Genomic DNA, 19,877 nt, shown 5'->3' on the forward strand with positions numbered 1-19,877 from the left:
TTGAGATATTTAAAAGGTGCAGCGTTGTTTTCCTACGTCCCAACAAAATTGTACAAGTCAGTAGGCTAGGCATTGATACCCCTGATTTAGGAATAGGCCTACATATTCATGGAGTCAAAAATGTACTCCGCAACCAAAATTCATTAAAATAGGCCTGTATTTAGATAATTGGAAGAGATTAAGTCATTAAATTTAACAGAATTGTCCAAAATATTGGGCTACACGCTACTTTAGACCTAGATTTCACATTGAGTACAGTAGGCCTATTTGAGGAAAACTTGAGTCATAGACTGCATTCATCCAGCATGTTTGAGTTTATTAGTCACACTTCGTTACACCCATCTTCTAAGATAAATCACTCGCTGTTCAATGTTATGCTCATTTCATTCTGTGAGGCGGCATCTCCGAGGACACCTGACAGATTTCACCCATCAAACTCACGTCATATCCCCTATAGACAAGTACAACACAGGTGGCTCATTCCCCCACACAATCACCAAAAAAACATAGGAGTCTGTAATCTTGTTTCATACAAATTTATTCATCATTTAAAGAATAGAGGATGGTCTTAAAGTAGAAACGTCAGTTTTAAATAAAACCTCTTGGCCCATGATATGGGTTAACCTGACACTGTCAAAACATCACAGAAAGGGAAATTGTCACAAAACAAAAAAAATGGAACATGACGTAGGCCTACAGAGGGTTCACAAGCTTAAAAAACAACGTACTATAAATAAACTTGCGCTTGCGACCCGCACAGTCTTACATTTCATTAAAACCTAGGTCATAAAGAAAAAGACTACAAAGATTGACACAGCCGACACAAACGGACATTCTACAAATTAAGTGTAAACATTTATGATCCAACTCTCCATCCAGCTTTTCTGAAATACAATGGCGTCTTCATGAGGCCATATGCCTTTTTCATAGAGAAAAAAAATGGCATTAAAATATAGAAGTCCATTTCTCCTACAGAATTTGATTGCGTATACTCATGATAAAAGACTCTTTGCAATGCAATTTACTCTGGTGGGCTCAACATTCAACTTCAGTCCAGGATATGTAAGTTTTAAAAATGCTTTTAACATGGACAACTCATTGAGATAAAAAATACAATTTCATTGTTTTAAACAAAACTACTGAACGTCGACTCTTTTTAGCAATCAAAATGTTCAAGTATCCGAAGTACTTAAGTTTAGTCATTTTTTCAAATGTGGGTTAGGGGTAGCGTTCCGTTCACGCCAGTCCCCGCGGTCTGATAGTGCGGATGTACACTGTGTAACCGACTGGTCTGAAGGGAAGAGTGATCCGCGCCGTCTCCCCCCGGAGGCAGGTACATGCTGATCATATCCCTCAGATCCCCCAAACACGCTCGCTGGGAGTGGGAGGTAATTGCCGGTGGAGGTGAGCTCGGCTCGGTCTTGCACACGGATGCCATGGAGCCCAAGCCCATGGCGTTGGAGGTCTGCTGCGTGTATGCTGGGGACATGCTGTACGTGGACGCTGCGTTCATGTAGGTCTGCGCCGAGGACATCATGGGGTACTGGAGCCCTGCCATCTCATACCGGTGCATCTGCTGGATCTGAGGGCTGTTCATGCTGTGATGCGGAGGGTAGGCCAACTGGTCCTGCATGAGGGAGTACGCACTGTTTGTCCAGCCATTCATGTGTGCATAACTGTCCATCCGCTGTCCCACCGAGACGCCGTTGTTAACAGCGTTGGCACCTGGCGCTAGAAGTCCTCCTGGCAAAGAATACTTGTCTTTCTTGAGCAGGGTTTTGGTCTTCCTGCGGGGACGGTATTTGTAATCCGGATGCTCCTTCATGTGCATGGCGCGCAGACGCTTGGCCTCGTCGATGAAGGGTCTCTTCTCTGCGTCGGTCAAAAGTTTCCAGTCTGCACCGAGCCGCTTGCTGATCTCAGAGTTGTGCATTTTAGGGTTCTCTTGTGCCATCTTTCTCCGCTGTCCACGGGACCACACCATGAAAGCGTTCATAGGCCTTTTCACCCGGTCCTGGTCGTTGGCACTGTTGTTCTTGTTGCCCGCAGCGGAGCCCGAATTGGACTGCGGGAGCGGGCTCTTGATCTCGGTTTCCATCATGTTATACATTCAAACGGCTTTTAAATGTAAACTCTCAGGCGCGGAAAATGTATAACAAAATGCCCTCAGACTAAAAGAGAGGTAGAAATAGTACTGACCACCAGTCTCATGTGAGGAAAAAAAGTTGTCAAAAGAAGCTTAGGTATTGCTAGTTTGCCAGGTGTCTCACTTCTCGTCAGCAAGCTCTGTTCACCACGGCTCTAAAACAGAACTCTGCAAACTTGTCCGCCAACCTCAGCTGTTATTAGTGCCTGGGCCATGTGATTTGGATTGACAGTGTAACAATGAGTGGCTCTCGACCAATCACAGCGCTCTGTTTTGGGCTGAGTTGGAGAGAGATATATTCAACTTTATACATAAAGAACACGTTATAAGGCAGTTAAATTATATTTTAGTTCATCTAAGTAATTAAAGCGTACTCTAAATGTATATCTGTATTTTGACATGTTAAAATGTAGGTTACATGCATGAAACGTTGTAGAATATGTCTGAATCCGGAGTGAAACAAAAGGAATCTTAGCCTGTAACGTTTTAAAATAAAACGAATAGATTTGATGGAACGGATCTCCTCGACAATTTAAATTGATCATCAAATATATTAGCCTAATAGTTCAATATATAGGTTGGAGTTTGTAAATGGTATAGACTTGTAAGTGCTTTACAATTTTACACGTAACACTTGCGTATAAAACTATTATAAATGAATTCTGGCAAACCCTGTCTATATATAGAGCAAGTGCGCCAGGCGTAATTTCTTAATTTGTAAACGGTCTTGGTAAAGAAAAAGGTGGAAATCAAATAATCCCATTCAAGTGGCGACATGGAGGCGGGGTTCCAAAAGGCCTAAATGAGTGCAAGGCAAATATCGAGGCAGAAAAGTGGTATTCTCTCCCTTCATTCATGAATTCTCTCACGTCCTTTAAATATCAAGATAATACTATTGTCCTGGACTGGCATCTATAGGATTTGAGGTTATCGTGCTCCCTCATACGGAAGGGTTTGTGTCAATACCATTTCAATTACAGCCAATTCCAGACGCCAATCTGTTATAAAAAAGGCCTATTGAAAATTTGTCTGATTATCATTTTCAAAGTGGAGATTTGTCATGAATTTAATTAGAATTAATTGATTAAATTGTTAATATGTTGACAAATTCTGATTAATCAAAAAAGCATCAACTTGAACATTTTGGAAATATAAATGTGGGTTAATTGGAATACTGCAAATGTGCGTAATTGCCACAAAAAAACTGGATTAAAATGTCAGTTTACCGTGTCCGTTTATATTTGCAAGTGCTACTTCACTTGCTATTTCTCCACTAGTTTTGGTTTATCTCAGTAGCCAGTTCTAAAAACAGCCAAAATTGGGACTGGCACACCGGTGAAAGACAAAACCATGATACATCAACGACCTCTTGTGGAGAGAGGACTGCCTACAGCTCGAACAAAGTACCTCCTCGAAAAGTTTATTTTGAATGGTTGATGGTGCTCTGAGAAAATTAATATTCCGATTTTCCTTGTCGTAAAATTCGACAGCTCGAGTGCGTAAAACGTTTTCGCTCTGTAGTGCTAATAGTTATTAAAATGGTCACCGCGTATAGTCACTGATTTACATGTGTTGCTTTACAAACGACCCGAAACACCGCTCCTGTTGAGCAGTTTAAACCGATATGACATTCTCTTGCAGCCCTCAGGCAAACTTTACACCTGCTAATGACTACAAGCCTTCGCCAGTCGAAAACGTCCTCAATTAACACCTCCGCCACTCAATATTGAGTACCACAGATCTGTGAGCAATCTAGGGTTTCAAATATTCATGAAAATGAATTCTCCACACTAAAGACTTCACGATTTCACCTAAAGAAGTTCAAAATCTCAATTTGCATCTAACATATTGGAGTTGTGTAAGCATATGTATGCTTATGAATTGGATTTCAAAATCGAAAACATTAAATATTGTAACCTTTTTTCAACAATTATTATCAAGGCTTGAAAATACACAGGCCTGACATTAAATAATATATCCATAGGCCTACCACATAATAACAACTTGATCTAATACCTTTGACGATGGCGAACATTGAAAATGTGTCTATAGGGGATATTGAATGGAATCCACATTTAAATCAAGTCCGTCAGAGAAAGAGTACATTTAATTTAGTTGAAGACAAAATAAATGAATAGCCATAGAAACGCAGTTCTACACTTGCTATCCAGCTCATAGATCAAAATATTGATTTGCCTCGACGTTAAATCAATTGAGAGCAGACATCACCCCGCGCATTTCAGTGAAAAGCTGTGTTGATTGGTCCGCCATTAACAGAGCACAGGACATGTCGCTGAACCTCTGTGCTTGAGTTAACCGATCTAATTCTCAGAAACCAATCATTTGTTTATCTGGGAAGATTCAAAAACGGATCCGCTTGTAATCGTTTTATGGAAATCGACCAGACAGCGGGAAAAGAAAATCTCGGGGCTCAGTAAGGAGGACCTATGATGTGTACCTAATTTCCTAATTAAGGACAGTGGATGGCGAGGAGAACCACCAGCAAAGCCTGGCAGTGTTCGGCCTCAGCGAGTTCCATGACCCTCAGGCCCCAGAGCGTCACGGCTTTCAGAATCACACTGTTGAACATTCACAAATGTATTCCAAATACTTTCAAGTATATAGAGTAATGTGCAACGAGCATGCAAACAATAGTAGCCATATCTGATAGTTTATTTCTGAACAGGACCTTCATTTTAATTTGATTAACTTGTCATGCATCACCAATAGATGCAGCAATTGAGTGGCAAATAAAAAAAGCCTATTTTATAAAAGTGTCTTCAATATAGTATATCATCCAAGACACACACAGGTATTTTCTGTGAAATATCCAACTAAAGCCTCGTTCGATAACCTGCCCCAGCACCAACAGAAGCCCTGTTATCAACAATTGGCCAATAGCTCCCATTCATTGACAAGAACAGGCCAACCAAGCCTGTTTTTTTTTATAGTCCAATGTATACAAAAATATATTTTTAAATTAAATGTATTGGGTAAAAGCATATTCTCCAGATGGTGAATTCAGGATAAAACACTATAGCCTACACTAATACATTTGCAACCCTTCATGTTGTATAATCTCTATTCCAGTGATTATCTGAATCTGGTTAATGAGCAGTAAATAAACAATATCAAAATGGCAGAAAGCCCCGCTATCGCATATCCGCACAATATGATAAGGGGGTAGATATACTAAATAGTATATAATGAACAACGCTATTTGCGCAGGGCTTTAGGCTAATTCAAATTCATTCTACTTCGGTCTAATTGACACAAAAGCTGCATTAATTCCAAAATTGAAAGGAGACGCAGTTCCCTATGCAAGCTTAGCGTAACTGACTGAATAAAGCTTTTGGTCAGAGAAATTGAGTTCAGGACGGACAATGTGCTGGCGCGGAGCTGCAAGGCGCATGAAAAACATAATATCCCCACTGAAATAAATATATTAGACGTGGCCGTTTATGCGTTTATCATTTTTAAATAAAGACTTTTGGCTGATTTAAACCCCCCAAATTGAATAGAGAGGTGTATCTGTGGTATTTAACTAGCCTTATTAATATCACTGTAAATAAATCATTGTGGTGGTTTTAGGTGCTGGCTGTAAGGGTTTGTTGCTTGGCATACAATGAAAGAGAAAATAACTGTGTTCTAAATGTGAAACTGATTCGCCAGTTCTCTATTTAATCCATAAGGGAAAACTCTACATTTGGCCTGGGAAAATATGGATATCCCCTCAAACGGACTATAAACCATTGCATTAGATGTCCATTTAAACCCCACGGCCTCTGGAATCAATAACTTTTTTTTGTTTCAGCTCAGTGACTGCGGACAAGGCCTTTGAGAAACAGTAATTAATAAAGAATGGGTTTTCAATTACAACCACAATAGAGACTGTCTCATTAAGATTTGCATGATTTTTGGACCAGGAATGCAAATGAAGATGCAATTTACGTGCGGTCTGCTGTTCCCATTGTGCCAGTGTGAACGGCTGCGTCCTAAAATAATATGGATGGGTCACTTCAAGGAAGGGCAGTACAGTGGATTATTACCCTCGTTTATTGTAAAAGTCATAACATTAGAACGAAGTCATTCTCCTGTAGATGTTTAATGTTATTAACCGCATGCGTTGCTGCATATAGGCTATATTTTCATGTGTTTGATGTCTGGATGTAATGCAGGGTCATTTTAGCTTCTAATCACATTTCACCAGACATTACATATCGTGCCTATTGCATTGACAAAATGACCACAACTTTGAATCCCCCAAATTAAAGATTTCTGCAAAGTTAAATAACCAGGATACACACTCCGTATGTCTATGAATAAAACTAAAGGGCGTACATTATTGTTCATTAATTTATAACTGAATGTTAATTTACATTTAGCCGGCTCAGTATTCCAATTTCTATATTTTTGTACAGTATGTTTTCAGTCTGCTGTCTGTAGACCCTTTTAAAAATGGCATAATGTGCCATACATAATGTGCCATGCATAATAGTCGATGGAACACCAAAGGTTATCACAAACTGTGTGCAGACAATATTCTTCAATTGTGCGTATAATTTTTTTTTTTTTTTTTTACTAACGAGCAACAGCATCACTGCAGCAGACGAGAATTACTGTCTGTTTATTAATCCTAATGATATCACATCAGTTTGCATAATGTGCGCGGCAACTCCTACGTCACTGTTGTAGCCAAGCATATCAAGCAGTAGCCGACAGTGAGCAGCCGTGATTAATTTGTGCACGGTTCATTTAGCTGGCATCTATAAGCATTTATCTGTCACATTAGCAACATTTCGAAAAACAGTCTATGTCAAGGATTGTATGCCATCTATAAATACATATTTGGGAAATATGTGAGGGTCAATTTCCAAAAGAAAACAAAAGACTGTTCTCTCTCTCTAAAACAATATAATGCCCAAATTTTGTTAACACATTGCAGAGAACAGACAGATCGAACAACTCCTCAACATTTGGTCATTCCATAGGCTAAAGATACAAGAGATGCCTGTATGTAAAGTATCACTGCTCCCAATGCATCACATAGTGTGTGTAAATGAGGGCTGGGGGAAGTGGGTTTCATGACTAAACAAGCTGTGTGATTGTGAACCAGAGGATGAGAGGCAGTGTCTGACTGTTAGAGCATCATGTCATTGAAAGCCATGTCCATGACCCAGTCAGTCATTAGATGGAGGGACTGTCCGTGACACCTTCAAAAATAAACAAAACCAACACTCAGAACATTACTAACTTCCCCTTTTCACAGAGGGCCAATGACCTTTAGTGGCGTTTCATATGTCTGTTGGAGCTAATGGAGAGAGGTGCATTTTTTTCCACTGCTGCAGAAGAGTCACTTGTTGTGTTTTCATTGCACCGGTGAGGCTCAGCTCTGAGGCATTATATTATGTCCAAATTGCACCTTGGGTAGTGGGTACGGCCCAGTACATCACTGGGTCCAAGCTTCCTGCCATCCAGGACCTCTAGAGGAAAGGAAGACTCCAGCCACCCTAGACTGTTCTCTGCTACTGCACGGCAAGTGGTACCGGAGCATCAAATCTAGGTACAAGAGGCTTCTTCTACCCCCGAGCCATAAGCCTGCTGAACAGCTAATCAAATGGCTACCTGGACTATTTGCATTGACCCCCCCCCCCCCCCCCCTTTTTTTTACACTGCTGCTATTCGCTGTTTATTATCTATGCATAGTCACTTTACCCCTACCTACATGAACATATTACCCAAATTACCTCAACTAACCTGTACCCCCTGTATATAGCCTCGTTATTATTTTATTGTTGCCCTTTTATTTTTTTTAATTTTAGTTTATTTAGTAAATCGTTTTCTTAACTGCATTGTTGGTTAAGGGCTTGGAAGTAAGCGTTTCACGGTAAGCTCTACACCTGTTGTATTCGGCGCATGTGACAAATAAAATGTGATTTGATTTTGTTGGGGCCCCTGGAATGTAACCCTCTCAATTGAGCTGGGACGCAAAGACAACATGCAACATGTTATGTCCCTCCTGTAGCGGTCTGTGAGGAATGCCTGAAATGGAGGCTTGTTTTTTTCCCCAGCAGCCCAAGCATGTCTTTGCTCATTGTGTTCCAATGTGAGCAGGGCCGGGCCACGGCTGCTGACACACACAGTCCCTGGTGTAATCTCTTTAACCCACCACTGTCATCAGCAGACAAGGCGTGACCACCCAGCACTCTCTCTGCTCCATCTCAATTAGCCAATAGAGTGTCCTGAGGCTAGCCACTTCTGGGTTTATGTGTCTTATTCGTGGCTGCATACATAAATACATTTTCTCAGGCACACCCACAGACTCACTTACTCACCTATACATGTGTGACACGCACGCACACCTGCACTGAGGAGCTACAACTCACTTCACCTTTGAGCTTCAACTCTCAGGTCTAAATGGACTGTAGCAATAGCTTCTTCCTCTCCGGAAAAGGTTATTTCAAATGAATATCCTGAACACTAAAGTGTAATGGGTTGTTTACTTGTGTTTTAGAATAAATAACACACTTAATGTGTGACTAAGTTGAATAGACTGAGTTTAGGAAATCATTTAGTAATTCCTGAAGGACTCCTTAAAGGTCCAATGCAGCTGTTTTTACCTCAATATCATTTCCGGGTAACAATTAAGTACCTTACTGTTAAATGTTTAAAAAGGGTCCAAAACTAAAATGGCCTCTTAGCAAAGGGACATTTCTCAAGCAATAATTTTGCTAGAACTGCCTGGGAGTGGTTTGTGTGGGGAGGGGGTAACTGAAAATGAGCTTTTATTGGGAAAGAGGTTTGGAACTCTCCTTCTTATTGGTCTGTTAACTAATTTACCGCATGGTGATGTCACCATAGAAGGCAAAACACCATCCCACCAAAACAGGCTAAAATTTCAGGCAGTCTTTTCACACATATCTTAAACTAAAAGGGCATTATTATAATTTTCACAATTTCACAGCCTTATTCCAACCTCATAGTGTGGAAATATATATAAAACATAGGTAATCACGTTTTTGACTGCACTGGGCCTTTAAGTAAAATATGCATTTCATATAAGGGTTATTAACCAATGAAACTCAAAGTTATAATTAACATATGTCACACAAAAAGGGCATTAGAGAAGAAGCATTTAAAATGAACATACCATTTCTTTTTTCTCCCTGGAGGTCATTTTAAAACAATAATCCCTTACTTTTAGTATGGATGATTTAAAAAACAGCCATAAGAACACATTTGGTATATGGTGCATTAAATGAAGAATTACCCTGCATTATAAGATCACGACCATTGAAAGCTAATTTCGATTAAGTTTTAATTAAGCAGAACTTTTCTATAAATATGCTCATTGCTTCTGAGCTAGTGAGTCAAGCCAGGGGTTCTAACAACCCATTGTTTTAGAATGAGGACCTAACATGACTACTTCCATGTTTGTTCAGAGCAGATTCTGTAGTTGACAATTTCCTCAATTGAAAAAAAAACCTTTAGATTATAATCTGTTGTAATCTCTGTCATCTCAATTGACCCTATGGGCAAATCATATCCAGTCATCTCTTCTCTGGACGAACTGTAGCCCTGTATCTGTTGTGGTCTATTAGTCTTGTGGAGGCCTTCACTATATGTGTAATGTGGCGAATACTATGCAGTCAGCACAAAAGATGTGTGCTGAGACGGAGGGGTAAGTATAGTCAGAGCCATAGAGAGTGTATATGACTCTGGGTAAGGTATGCTTAATGTCATTGTTCTAACCTAGGCTGCTGGCTTTATAACACAATACCCTGTCTGTCTGCAGCCTGATGATGCCTCCTTGTTTAGTGATGTTGCCACCTGTAAAACACATTTTATGAACCACCTCTGTCTACTCTGCATTATCGTTTTAAAGACTCTTATTGCCTGCTTCATGGTTAATTACAGCACTCATTATTTCCCATGTATCTTTTGAATCATTGGCATGTTCTACAGTTCTCCCAAAACAATAGAAACTTTCTCCTTTATTGTTTCGGAGAAAGTGCTGAATCGTCACTTTCTTGCTTCGCATCATGCCCCAGCACGTGGCTGCTTTTTGTTTTAGCCATAATTGAGATACCACTAATCTAGACCATTTAAAAAAAAAAAGAAACAGTCTCTTTGTCAAGCCTTCATTAGTTTAAGATAATATTGTGAGAATGCAAAATTAATTTGCAGAGTGTATCTTTAATTAATTAAATAACCCCAATGTTGTAATATGATTAATACCATGAAGTTGTTATCTGTATTTTCCCCCAAAATAAATGTGGAATAGGAATACCTTGTGCATTAATTGCAGAAATGGATGCTTTTACAGTAGCCAAAGGTGGCTGGGGTAATTACAAAATGTAATTTAACAAATCTTTAAGAGAGAAACAAACAAGAATAAATTGATATATTAATCATTAGCGTCATTTTGCCTAATCTATGCATAATTTGGGTGAAAATGACAAATCTCTGTTGCACGCCAAGCATTTGATAATGGAGATAGTGACCATACATTTAGTCTCAGTCATGGTCTCATTAAAAAAGGGCACAATTTAATTAAGAGTTAGCCATCGCCCTCCAAATACATTAATTACCTTGAGCGTGACGAGATGATTTTGGGGGATTACTGATGATTTCATTACAGCCATTGTTCTGTGCGGAGCCCAAAGTAAGGTGTGGAAGTGGGCGTGTTGACAAGATAATGGATGGGCTGGCCTCAGAAGAGGGTGCTGCTGGTGGTCACCTTGTCTGTGGTAAGGAGGCATGAGCTTAGCTCAATTTGAGAGGTGAAACAGAGGATTGTGCTCCCTGCTGGACCTCCAGAGGTAGCAACATATCAACTCACGACTTAACCAGGGTCTATTTAAGCAATAAAGCCAGAGGCATTGTGCTACATGGCCAATATACCACGGCTAAGGGCTGTTCTTATGCACGATGCAACGCAGAGTGACTGGATGGAGCCCTTAGCTGTGCTATATTGGCCATATACCACAAACCCCCAAGGTGCCTTATTGCTGTTATAACTAGTTACCAACACAATTAGAACAGTAAACAAATAATTTTGCGTCATACCGTGATATATTTAAACAATAATGCTCGAGGGCTTGTGGTATATGGCCAATATACCCGGGCTAAGGGCTGTTCTTAAGCACGACACAATGTGGAGTGCCTGGATACAGCCCTTAGCCATGGTATATTGGCCATACAGTGCATTCGGGGACTATTCAGATTTAGGTTACAGTCTTATTTTAAAATTGATTAAAATGTTTGCTTTTCCCTCATCAATGTATGCACAATACCCCATAATCACAAAGCAAAAACTGTTTTTTTCGAATTTTTGCAAATGTATTAAAAATAAAAAACTGAAATGTGACATTTACATAAGTATTCAGACCCTTTACGCAGTACTTTGTTGAAGCACCTTTGACAGCGATTTACAGCCTCAAGCTATTTTCAGGTCTCTCCAGAGATGTTCGATCGTGGTTCAAGTCCCGGGCTCTGGCTGGGCCACTCAAGGACATTCAGAGACTTGTCCCAAAGCCACTCCTGCTTTGTCTTGGCTGTGTGCTTAGGGTCGTTGTCCTGTTGGAAGGTGAACCTGAGGTCTGAGGTCCTGAGCGCTCTGGAGCAGTTTCATCAAGGATCTCTCTGTACTTTGCTCATTTCATCTTTGCCATCAACCTGACTAGTCTCCCAGTCCTTGCCGCTGAAAAACATCCCCACAGCATGATGCTGCCACCACCATGCTTCACCATAGGGATGGTGATCGGTTTCCTCCAAACGTGACGCTTGTCATTCAGGCCAAATCGTTCAATCGTGGTTTTATCAGACCAGATAATCTTGTTTCTCATGGTCTGAGAGTCTTTAGGTGCCTTTTGGCAAACTCCAAGCAGGCTGTCATGTGCCTTTTACAGCGGAGTGGCTTCCATCTGGCCACTCTACCATAAAGGCTGCAGAGATGGTTGTCCTTCTGGAAGGTTCTACCATCTCCACAGAGGAACTCTAGAGCTATGTCAGTGTGACCATTGGGTTCTTGGTCATCTCCCCTGATTGCTCAGTTAGGCCAGGCGGCCAGCTCTATGAAGAGACTTGGTGGTTCCAAATTTCTTCAATTTAAGAATGATGGAGGCCACTGTGTTCTTGGGGACCTTCAATGCTGCAGAAATGTTTTAGTACCCTTCCCCAGATCTGTGCCTCGACACAATCCTTTCTTTGAGCTCTACGGACAATTCCTTCGACCTCATGGCTTGGTTTTTGCTTTGACATACACTGTCAACTATGGAACCTTATATAGACAGGTGTGTGCCTTTCCAAATCATGTCCAATCAATTGAATTTACCATAGGTGGACTCCAATCAAGTTGTAGAAACATCAAGGATGATCAACTTAACAGGATGCACCTGATGGCAACTTCTAATCTCATAGCAAAGGGTCTGAATACTTAAGTAAATCAGGTAATCATTTTTACAAATTTTCATACATTTGCAAAATTGTCTGAACACCTGTTTTCACTTTGTCATAATGGTATATTGTGTGTAGATTAGTGAGGATTTTCATTTATTTAATCCATTTTAGAATAATAATGTAGTGTAACAAAATGTGGAAAAAGTCAAGGGGTCTGAATACTTTCCTAAGGTGCTGTATATAACAAACCCCAAGGTGCCTTATTGCTATTATAAACTGGTTACCAATGTAATTAGAACGGTAAAAATAAATGTTTTGTCATACCCGTGGTATATGGTCTACTATACAATGGCTGTCAGCCAGTCAGCATTCAGGGCTCGAACCACCCAGTTTATCATGTCTGATATACCACAGCTTTAAGCCAATCAGCATCCAGGACCCAAACTACAGAGTTTATAAAAACATTTGGTAACATGTACAACACAAGCAATAGCACATGAACGTGTGCATAGTCTACACCACAGGAGGTTGGTGGCACCTTAATTGGGGAGCGCAGGCTCGTGGTAATGGCTGGAGTGGAATAGGTGGACTAGTATCAAATACATCAAACATGGGTTCATCAAACATGGTTTCAACAACATGGTTTCCATGTGTATGATGAGATTCCATTCGCGCCGTTCCAGATATTATTATGAGCTGTCCTCCCCTCAGCAGCCTCCTGTGGTCTACATATGCAGAAAACATCATCTGGAATGAGGACAAATGTTTTGAGGTGGTTTCAACATGGAACCTATATTAGAAAATACAGCTACCTCCTCAAAAAGACACTTCCCACCACACAAGCATTAAATCAGAACTGACACCATTCTGGAAAATAAACAGACAGTATGGCATCACACTTACAGGACATTAGGTTGTGAACATTACTGACCGAGGGTAATATGCTTTTAGCAGTACTAACAATATAGGAATAGACTTAATAATGTATCTATGGTCCAGTCATGGAAGCTTTAATACTGATGGTTTGTCATGGTGCAGGTTGTGGCCTGTGTATACACTACGTTCAGAGAGCCGGTGCCTTTCACTTGTACAGGGGATAATTTTTTTAAACATTTATTTAATTTTTTCTTTAACCTTTATTTAACGAGGCAAGTCAGTTAAGAAGAAATTCTTATTTACAATGACGGCCTCCACCGGCCAAACCCCAACCCAGACGATGCTGGGAAAATTGTGCGCCGCCCTATGGGACTCCCAATCACGGCCGGTTGTGATACAGCCTGGAATCAAACCAGGGTCTGTAGTGACGCTTCTAGCACTGAGATGCAGTGCCTTAGACAACTGCACCACCCGGGAGCCCCAAAATTAAATGAAGGGGATCTCAGTCAGAATGACACACACAGTTGAAGTCAGAAGTTTACATACACTTAGGTTGGAGTCATTAAAACTTGTTTTTCAACCACTCCAAACCTTTCTTGTTAACGAACTATAGTTTTGGCAAGTCGGTTAGGACATCTACTTTGTTCATGACAAGACATTTTTCCAACAATTGTTTACAGACAGATTATTTCACTTATAATTCACTGTATCACAATTCCGGTGGGTCAGAAGTTTACATACACTAAGTTGACTGTGCCTTTTAAACAGCTTGGAAAATTCCAGAAAATGGCTGTCATGGCTTTAGAAGCTTCTGATAGGCTAATGGACATCATTTGAGTCAATTGGAGGTGTACCTGTGGATGCATTTCAAGGCCTACCTACACACTCAGTGCCTCTGCTTGACATCATGGGAAAATCAAAAGAAATCAGCCAACGCCTCAGAATTTATTTTTTTAGACCTCCACAAGTCTGGTTCATCCTTGGTAGCAATTTCCAAATGCCTGAAGGTACCACGTTCATCAGTACAAACAACAGGAAGCAAGTATAAACACCATGGGACCACGCAGCCGTCATACCGCTCAGGAAGGAGACACATTCTGTCTCCAAGAGATGAACGTACTTTGGTGCAAAAAGTGCAAATCAATCCCAGAACAACAGCAAAGGACCTTGTGAAGATGCTGGAGGAAACAAGTACAAAAGTATCTATATCCACAGTAAAACGAGTCCTATATCGACATAACATGAAAGGCCGCTCAGCAAGGAAGAAGCCACTGCTCCAAAACCGGCATAAAAAAGCCAGACTACGGTTTGGGGACAAAGATGGTACTTTTTGGAGAAATGTCCTCTGGTCTGATGAAACAAAAATAGAACTGGTTGGCCATAATGACCATCGTTATGTTTGGAGGAAAAAGGGTGAGGCTTGCAAGCGAAAGAACACCACCCCAACCGTGAAGCACAGGGTGGCAGCATCATGTTGTGGATAGAGGGAGGAAAATTATGTGGAGGAAATTCCTCCCATCATGAGGGAGGAAAATTACGTGGATATATTGAAGTAACATCTCAAGACATCAGTCAGGAAGTTAAAGCTTGGTCGCAAATGGGTCTTCCAAATGGACAATGACCCCAAGTATACTTCAAAAGTTGTGGCAAAATGGCTTAAGGACAACAAAGTCAAGGTATTGGAGTGGGCCGAAATTCACCCAACTTATTGTGGGAAGCTTGTGGAAGGCTACCTGAAACGTTTGGCCCAAGTTAAACAATTTAAAGGCAATGCTACCAAATACTAACTGAGTGTATGTAAACTTCTGACCCACTGGGAATGTGATGAATGAAATAGAAGCTGAAATAAATCATTCTCTACTATTATTCTGACATTTCACTTTCTTAAAATAAAGTAGTGATCGATCCTAACTGACCTAAAACAGGGAATTTGTACTAGGATTAAAGGAATTGTGAAAAACTGAGTTTAAATGTATTTGGCTAAGGTGTATGCAAACCTCCGACTTCAACTGTACTTTGCGCATACGACAGTGCTGACTTGAATCATAGTGCCCGCACGCAAGTGTCCCACAACAGGGGTGAGATGAGGACAGCTCAATGCCCCGGAGACTGACATGTTAATGGCAGATACACGCTGCTGCTCCAGTGGAGAGGAGATGTCTCACCGACTCACTGCACTCCTCACTGACAGCAACGCAATGACACTTAGCTACCGCCAACTGGAGCGCTCTCACTTTTATATTTTATTTCTTTCACTCACTCACTCACTCACTCACTCAAAACACGGACGCACGTGCTTGTACAAACACACGATCAGCAGCATAAACGCACAAAGGTATTCAGGCGTATGAAGGGAATAGTAAATCATGCCATGCATTACATAAACTGTTACGAGGGTTGTCTTTGAGGTGGTTTTGAAGTTCCATTTAGAGTCCTCTAAAAGTGGTACCGATTGAATCCATGTGAGCTAGGCTAACGGAATTTGTGTATGAATACAATTCAGTACATTGCAGTCAGCAAGCTGTATTGTGTCTGTATTTGTATTTACATATCACCAACTTGCCATTAGTTTGAGCTCTGATCTAAAGCAACACACCTGCTCTGAAAGCCATACTTTTCACATTACCTCTTCTGTTGGCCGTGTCCACCATGTGGCTTGAATTTTTGCCCTACAATTTTTACCAACTTTGTCACTCAATAGACACACAATACACAATGATGGCATCAGGACCAACAGATAATACCTTTACAGAGAATTAGATATCTGTAGTCATCTGATATTTTTTGCCAGACAGGACGTGACAATGTTTCCATGATTTATCGTACAGTAAATGCATTCCTACTCGATGAGTAGGAATGTGAGGATTTGCAAATAAAAACATTGTGAAACATGAAGGCCAAAAACGTGTTGCCCTTAGCTTTTCTGCCACCTCGGAACTACATAGAGCTATAGAGAACCGAACTCAGAGAACAGAACGGAGCGACACACACCAGCTCTCTCTACACCACCCTCCCACTTCCCTCCCTCACAACTCCCAACCACCACTAGCTCACGCACAGACACTCACCCAGCTCTGACTGGCCCCCGGGGCTCCTGCTCGCCGATCCCTGTGTGAGGTGTCACACCTTCAGGGGCTCCCAGACGACAGGGCCAGAGGCAGGGGGAGGGGAACCTGGGATGAGGATGGGTTCGCAGAGAGGACTGACGAGGGGGTGGCTTTCCCAGCTCCACGCAGACCCCAGCGGCTGGGCTGAGACAGGGACTAGAGGGACGGCTGCTCCTGCCTCCCTGATCCTGCCTGCAGCAGAGAGAGAGAGAGAGAGAGAGACAGGCAGGCGCCAGTGGTGTTGCGGTGCATGCCGCAGCCAAGCCCTCCCTGCTCTGGGACCCATCTCATTCAGCCAAGATTGCTTCATACAAAAGTTGACAATACACCAGTGAAAGCCATTGTTGATATTCAACATTTTTTAAATAGCTGAGCAGAATGGACAACATGGCAGGCCGTAAAACTTGGAAAGGGAAACTGACCTGGAGCTTCCCGGTTTGAAAAGGGCTGCCTTGGAGTGGGAGAAAGGAGAGGGTTTCTGTGGGAAAAGGGAGCGCTGGTGTGAAAAGAGCACAAAAACAAAATGTCTCCGATCCCAGGAGAATGGACTACAATGCTCGTTGTGTGGCCGTGAATGGACAATACCCTTACTGGGTCAAAAGCATATTAGTATTCAACAGATTGTATTAAGAGAAACAATGCAATCCAGTGCTATTAGATCCACTGTAATACTGGATAATGCATTTCTGGATTTCTAAGACATACTCATGTCATCTGAGCAGGTTAACTAAGTACAAATACATTAGTGATCATCTGAGTTCAAACTATAAAAACCATTTGGGGACAGAAACGGAATTTACAGCAATGCCATTAGAGGCTGATCTAGCCCTAATGTCCATTGAGATAGTGACAGTCAGGGCCATCCATCCACTTCTAGGATGTTGTTCTGATGATCCTGTGTGACACGTGCTGACAGCTAATGATGTTCTGTTTCCAGTCTTTGTCACTGTGACAACCCTGCAGATTGATATAGACATTTAAGAAGCCTTTAACCTCCCATCTCTCAGAGCATGAGCGCCCAATGGGGCTTTGGACTAATATGCTAGCAATCGATAAGGCAGTCAGTGTAATGTTTGATTGTGTGTTTCTGTGTGTATGTCTGTGTTGGTGTGTGTGGGTCCGTCTGTGTGTGCGTGCGTGTGTTGGTGTATGTGTGTCTGTGTTTGTGTGTATGTCTGTGTTGGTGTGTGTGTGTCCGTCTGTGTGTGCGTGCATGTGTTGGTGTATGTGTGTCTGTGTTTGTGTGTATGACTGTGTGTGTGTGTGTGTGTGTGTGTGTGCGTGAGTTGGTGTGTGTGTGTGTGTGTTTGGGTGTGTGTGTGTGTGTGTGTCTGACTGTGTGTGTGTGTGTGTGTGTGTAGAGAGGTAGGCTGTGTGTGTGTGTTGGGGGTGAGGGGAGGCTCATAGCCTTGAGCCTTGTCCCAGTGTTAAGTTTCATCTTCCCCGTATCTCTAGGTTGGAGTGAAGTGTGAGAGGAGGACACTCAAAGCTCCCAGTCTACCTGGGATTAATGAAGATTACAATGACCTTAAAGGAAACCACTTTACTTCCTGTGACCCCTCCCTTTCCCTGTGTGCTTTATATAGCCAATACAACACAAACCTACAACATGGCCACAAGTATGTGGACACCCCTTCAAATGAGTGGATTTGGCTATTTCAGCCACACCCGTTGCTGACAGGTGTATACAATCAAGCACACAACCATGCAACCTCTATAGAGAAACATTGGCAGTAGAATGGCCTTACTGAAGAGCTGTCAACGTGGCACCGTCATAGGATGCCAGCTTTCCAACAAGTCAGTTCGTCAAATTTCTGCCCTGCTAGAGCTGCCTTGGTCAACTGTAAGTGCTGTTATTGTGAAGTGGAAATGTCTAGGAGCAACAACAGCTTAGCCACAAAGTGGTAGGCCACACAAGCTCAGAGAATGGGACCGCTGAGTGCTGAAGCGCGTAGCATCTGTCCTCCGTTACAACACTCACTATCGAGTTCCATACTGACTCTGGAAACTTCCGCACAAGAACTGTTCGTCGGGAGCTTCATGAAATGGTTTTCCATGGCCGAGCAGCCTCACACAAGCCTAATATCAACATGCACAATGCACAATGCCAAGTGTCGGCTATAGTGGTGTAAAGCTCACCGCCATTGGACTCTGGAGCAGTGGAAATGCGTTCTCTAGAGTGATGAATCACACTTCACTATCTGGCAGTCCGACAGCGAATCTGGGTTTGGCGAATGACAGGAGAACGCTACCTGCCCCAATGGTTGGTGCCAACTGTAAAGTTTGGTGGATGATAAATAATGGTCTAGGGCTGTCTTTCATGGTTCGGGCTAGGCCTTAGTTCCAGTGGAGTGAAATCTTAGCATACAATGACATTCGAGTATTCTGTACTTCCAACTTTGTGGCAACAGTTTGGGGAAGGCCCTTTCCTGTTTCAGCATGACAATGCTCCCGTGCACAAAGCGATGTCTATACAAAAATGGTCTGTCAAGATCGGTGTGGAAGACCTTGACTGGCCTGCACAGAGCCCTGACCTCAACCACATTGAACACCTTTGAGATGATAGGAACGCTGACTGTGAGCCAGGCTTAATCACCCAACATCAGTGCCCAACCTCACTAATGCTCTTGTGGCTGAATGAAAGAAAGTCCCTGCAGCAATGTTTCAACATCTAGTGAAAGCCTTCCCATCTAGTGGAAAGCCCCGCCTCCAACACTCTACTCAACAAACTGGATGCAGTCTATCACAGTGCCATCCGTTTTGTCACCAAAGCCCCATACATTACCCACCATTGCGACCTGTACGCTCTCGTTGGTTGGCCCTCGCTTCATACTCGTCGCCAAATCCACTGGCTACAGGTTATCTACAAGTCTCTGCAAGGTAAAGCCCCGCCTTATCTCAGCTCACTGGTCACCATAGCAGAACCCACTCGTAGCACGCGCTCCAGCAGGTATATCTCACTGGTCACCCTCAAAGCCAATTCCTCCTTTGGTCGTCTTTCCTTCCAGTTCTCTGCTGCCCATGACTGGAACGAATTGCAAAAATCTCTGAAGCTGGAGACTCACATCTTCCTCACTAGCTTTAAGCACCAGCTGTCAGAGCAGCTTACAGATCCCTGCACCTGTACATAGCCCATCTGTAAACAGCCCATCTATCTACCTACCTCATCCCCATACTGGTATTTATTTATTTATTTTGCTCCTTTGCACCCCAGTATCTCTACCTGCACATTCATCATCTGCCAATCTACCATTCCAGTGTTTAATTGCTATATTGTAATTACTTCGCCACCATGACCTATTTATTTCCTTAACTTACCTCATTTTCACTCACTGTATATAGACTTT

The 19,877-nt window shown here is 42.1% G+C and overlaps 1 protein-coding gene and 1 long non-coding RNA gene across 3 annotated transcripts in view; both read right to left on the reverse strand.

The window, feature by feature from the left end:
• The window catches only part of LOC110488761, a 78,026-nt gene extending 61,045 nt beyond the window's left edge, over positions 1–16,981 (reverse strand). For both annotated transcript variants that reach the window (XR_002468483.2, XR_002468482.2), the window contains exon 1: positions 16,492–16,981. This is a non-coding gene — a long non-coding RNA (uncharacterized LOC110488761). The remainder of the gene's footprint in view (positions 1–16,491) is intronic.
• Positions 521–2,304, reverse strand: LOC110488760 (transcription factor Sox-3). The gene has a single exon (XM_021561106.2). It carries the CDS (start codon positions 2,108–2,110, stop codon positions 1,208–1,210), a length of 903 nt encoding a protein of 300 aa, XP_021416781.1. The 5' UTR covers positions 2,111–2,304; the 3' UTR covers positions 521–1,207.
• Positions 16,982–19,877: the final 2,896 nt, after the last annotated feature.

The sequence above is a fragment of the Oncorhynchus mykiss genome, chromosome 14 (assembly GCF_013265735.2).
Source record: "Oncorhynchus mykiss isolate Arlee chromosome 14, USDA_OmykA_1.1, whole genome shotgun sequence".
Classification (NCBI taxonomy): Eukaryota; Metazoa; Chordata; class Actinopteri; order Salmoniformes; family Salmonidae; genus Oncorhynchus; species Oncorhynchus mykiss.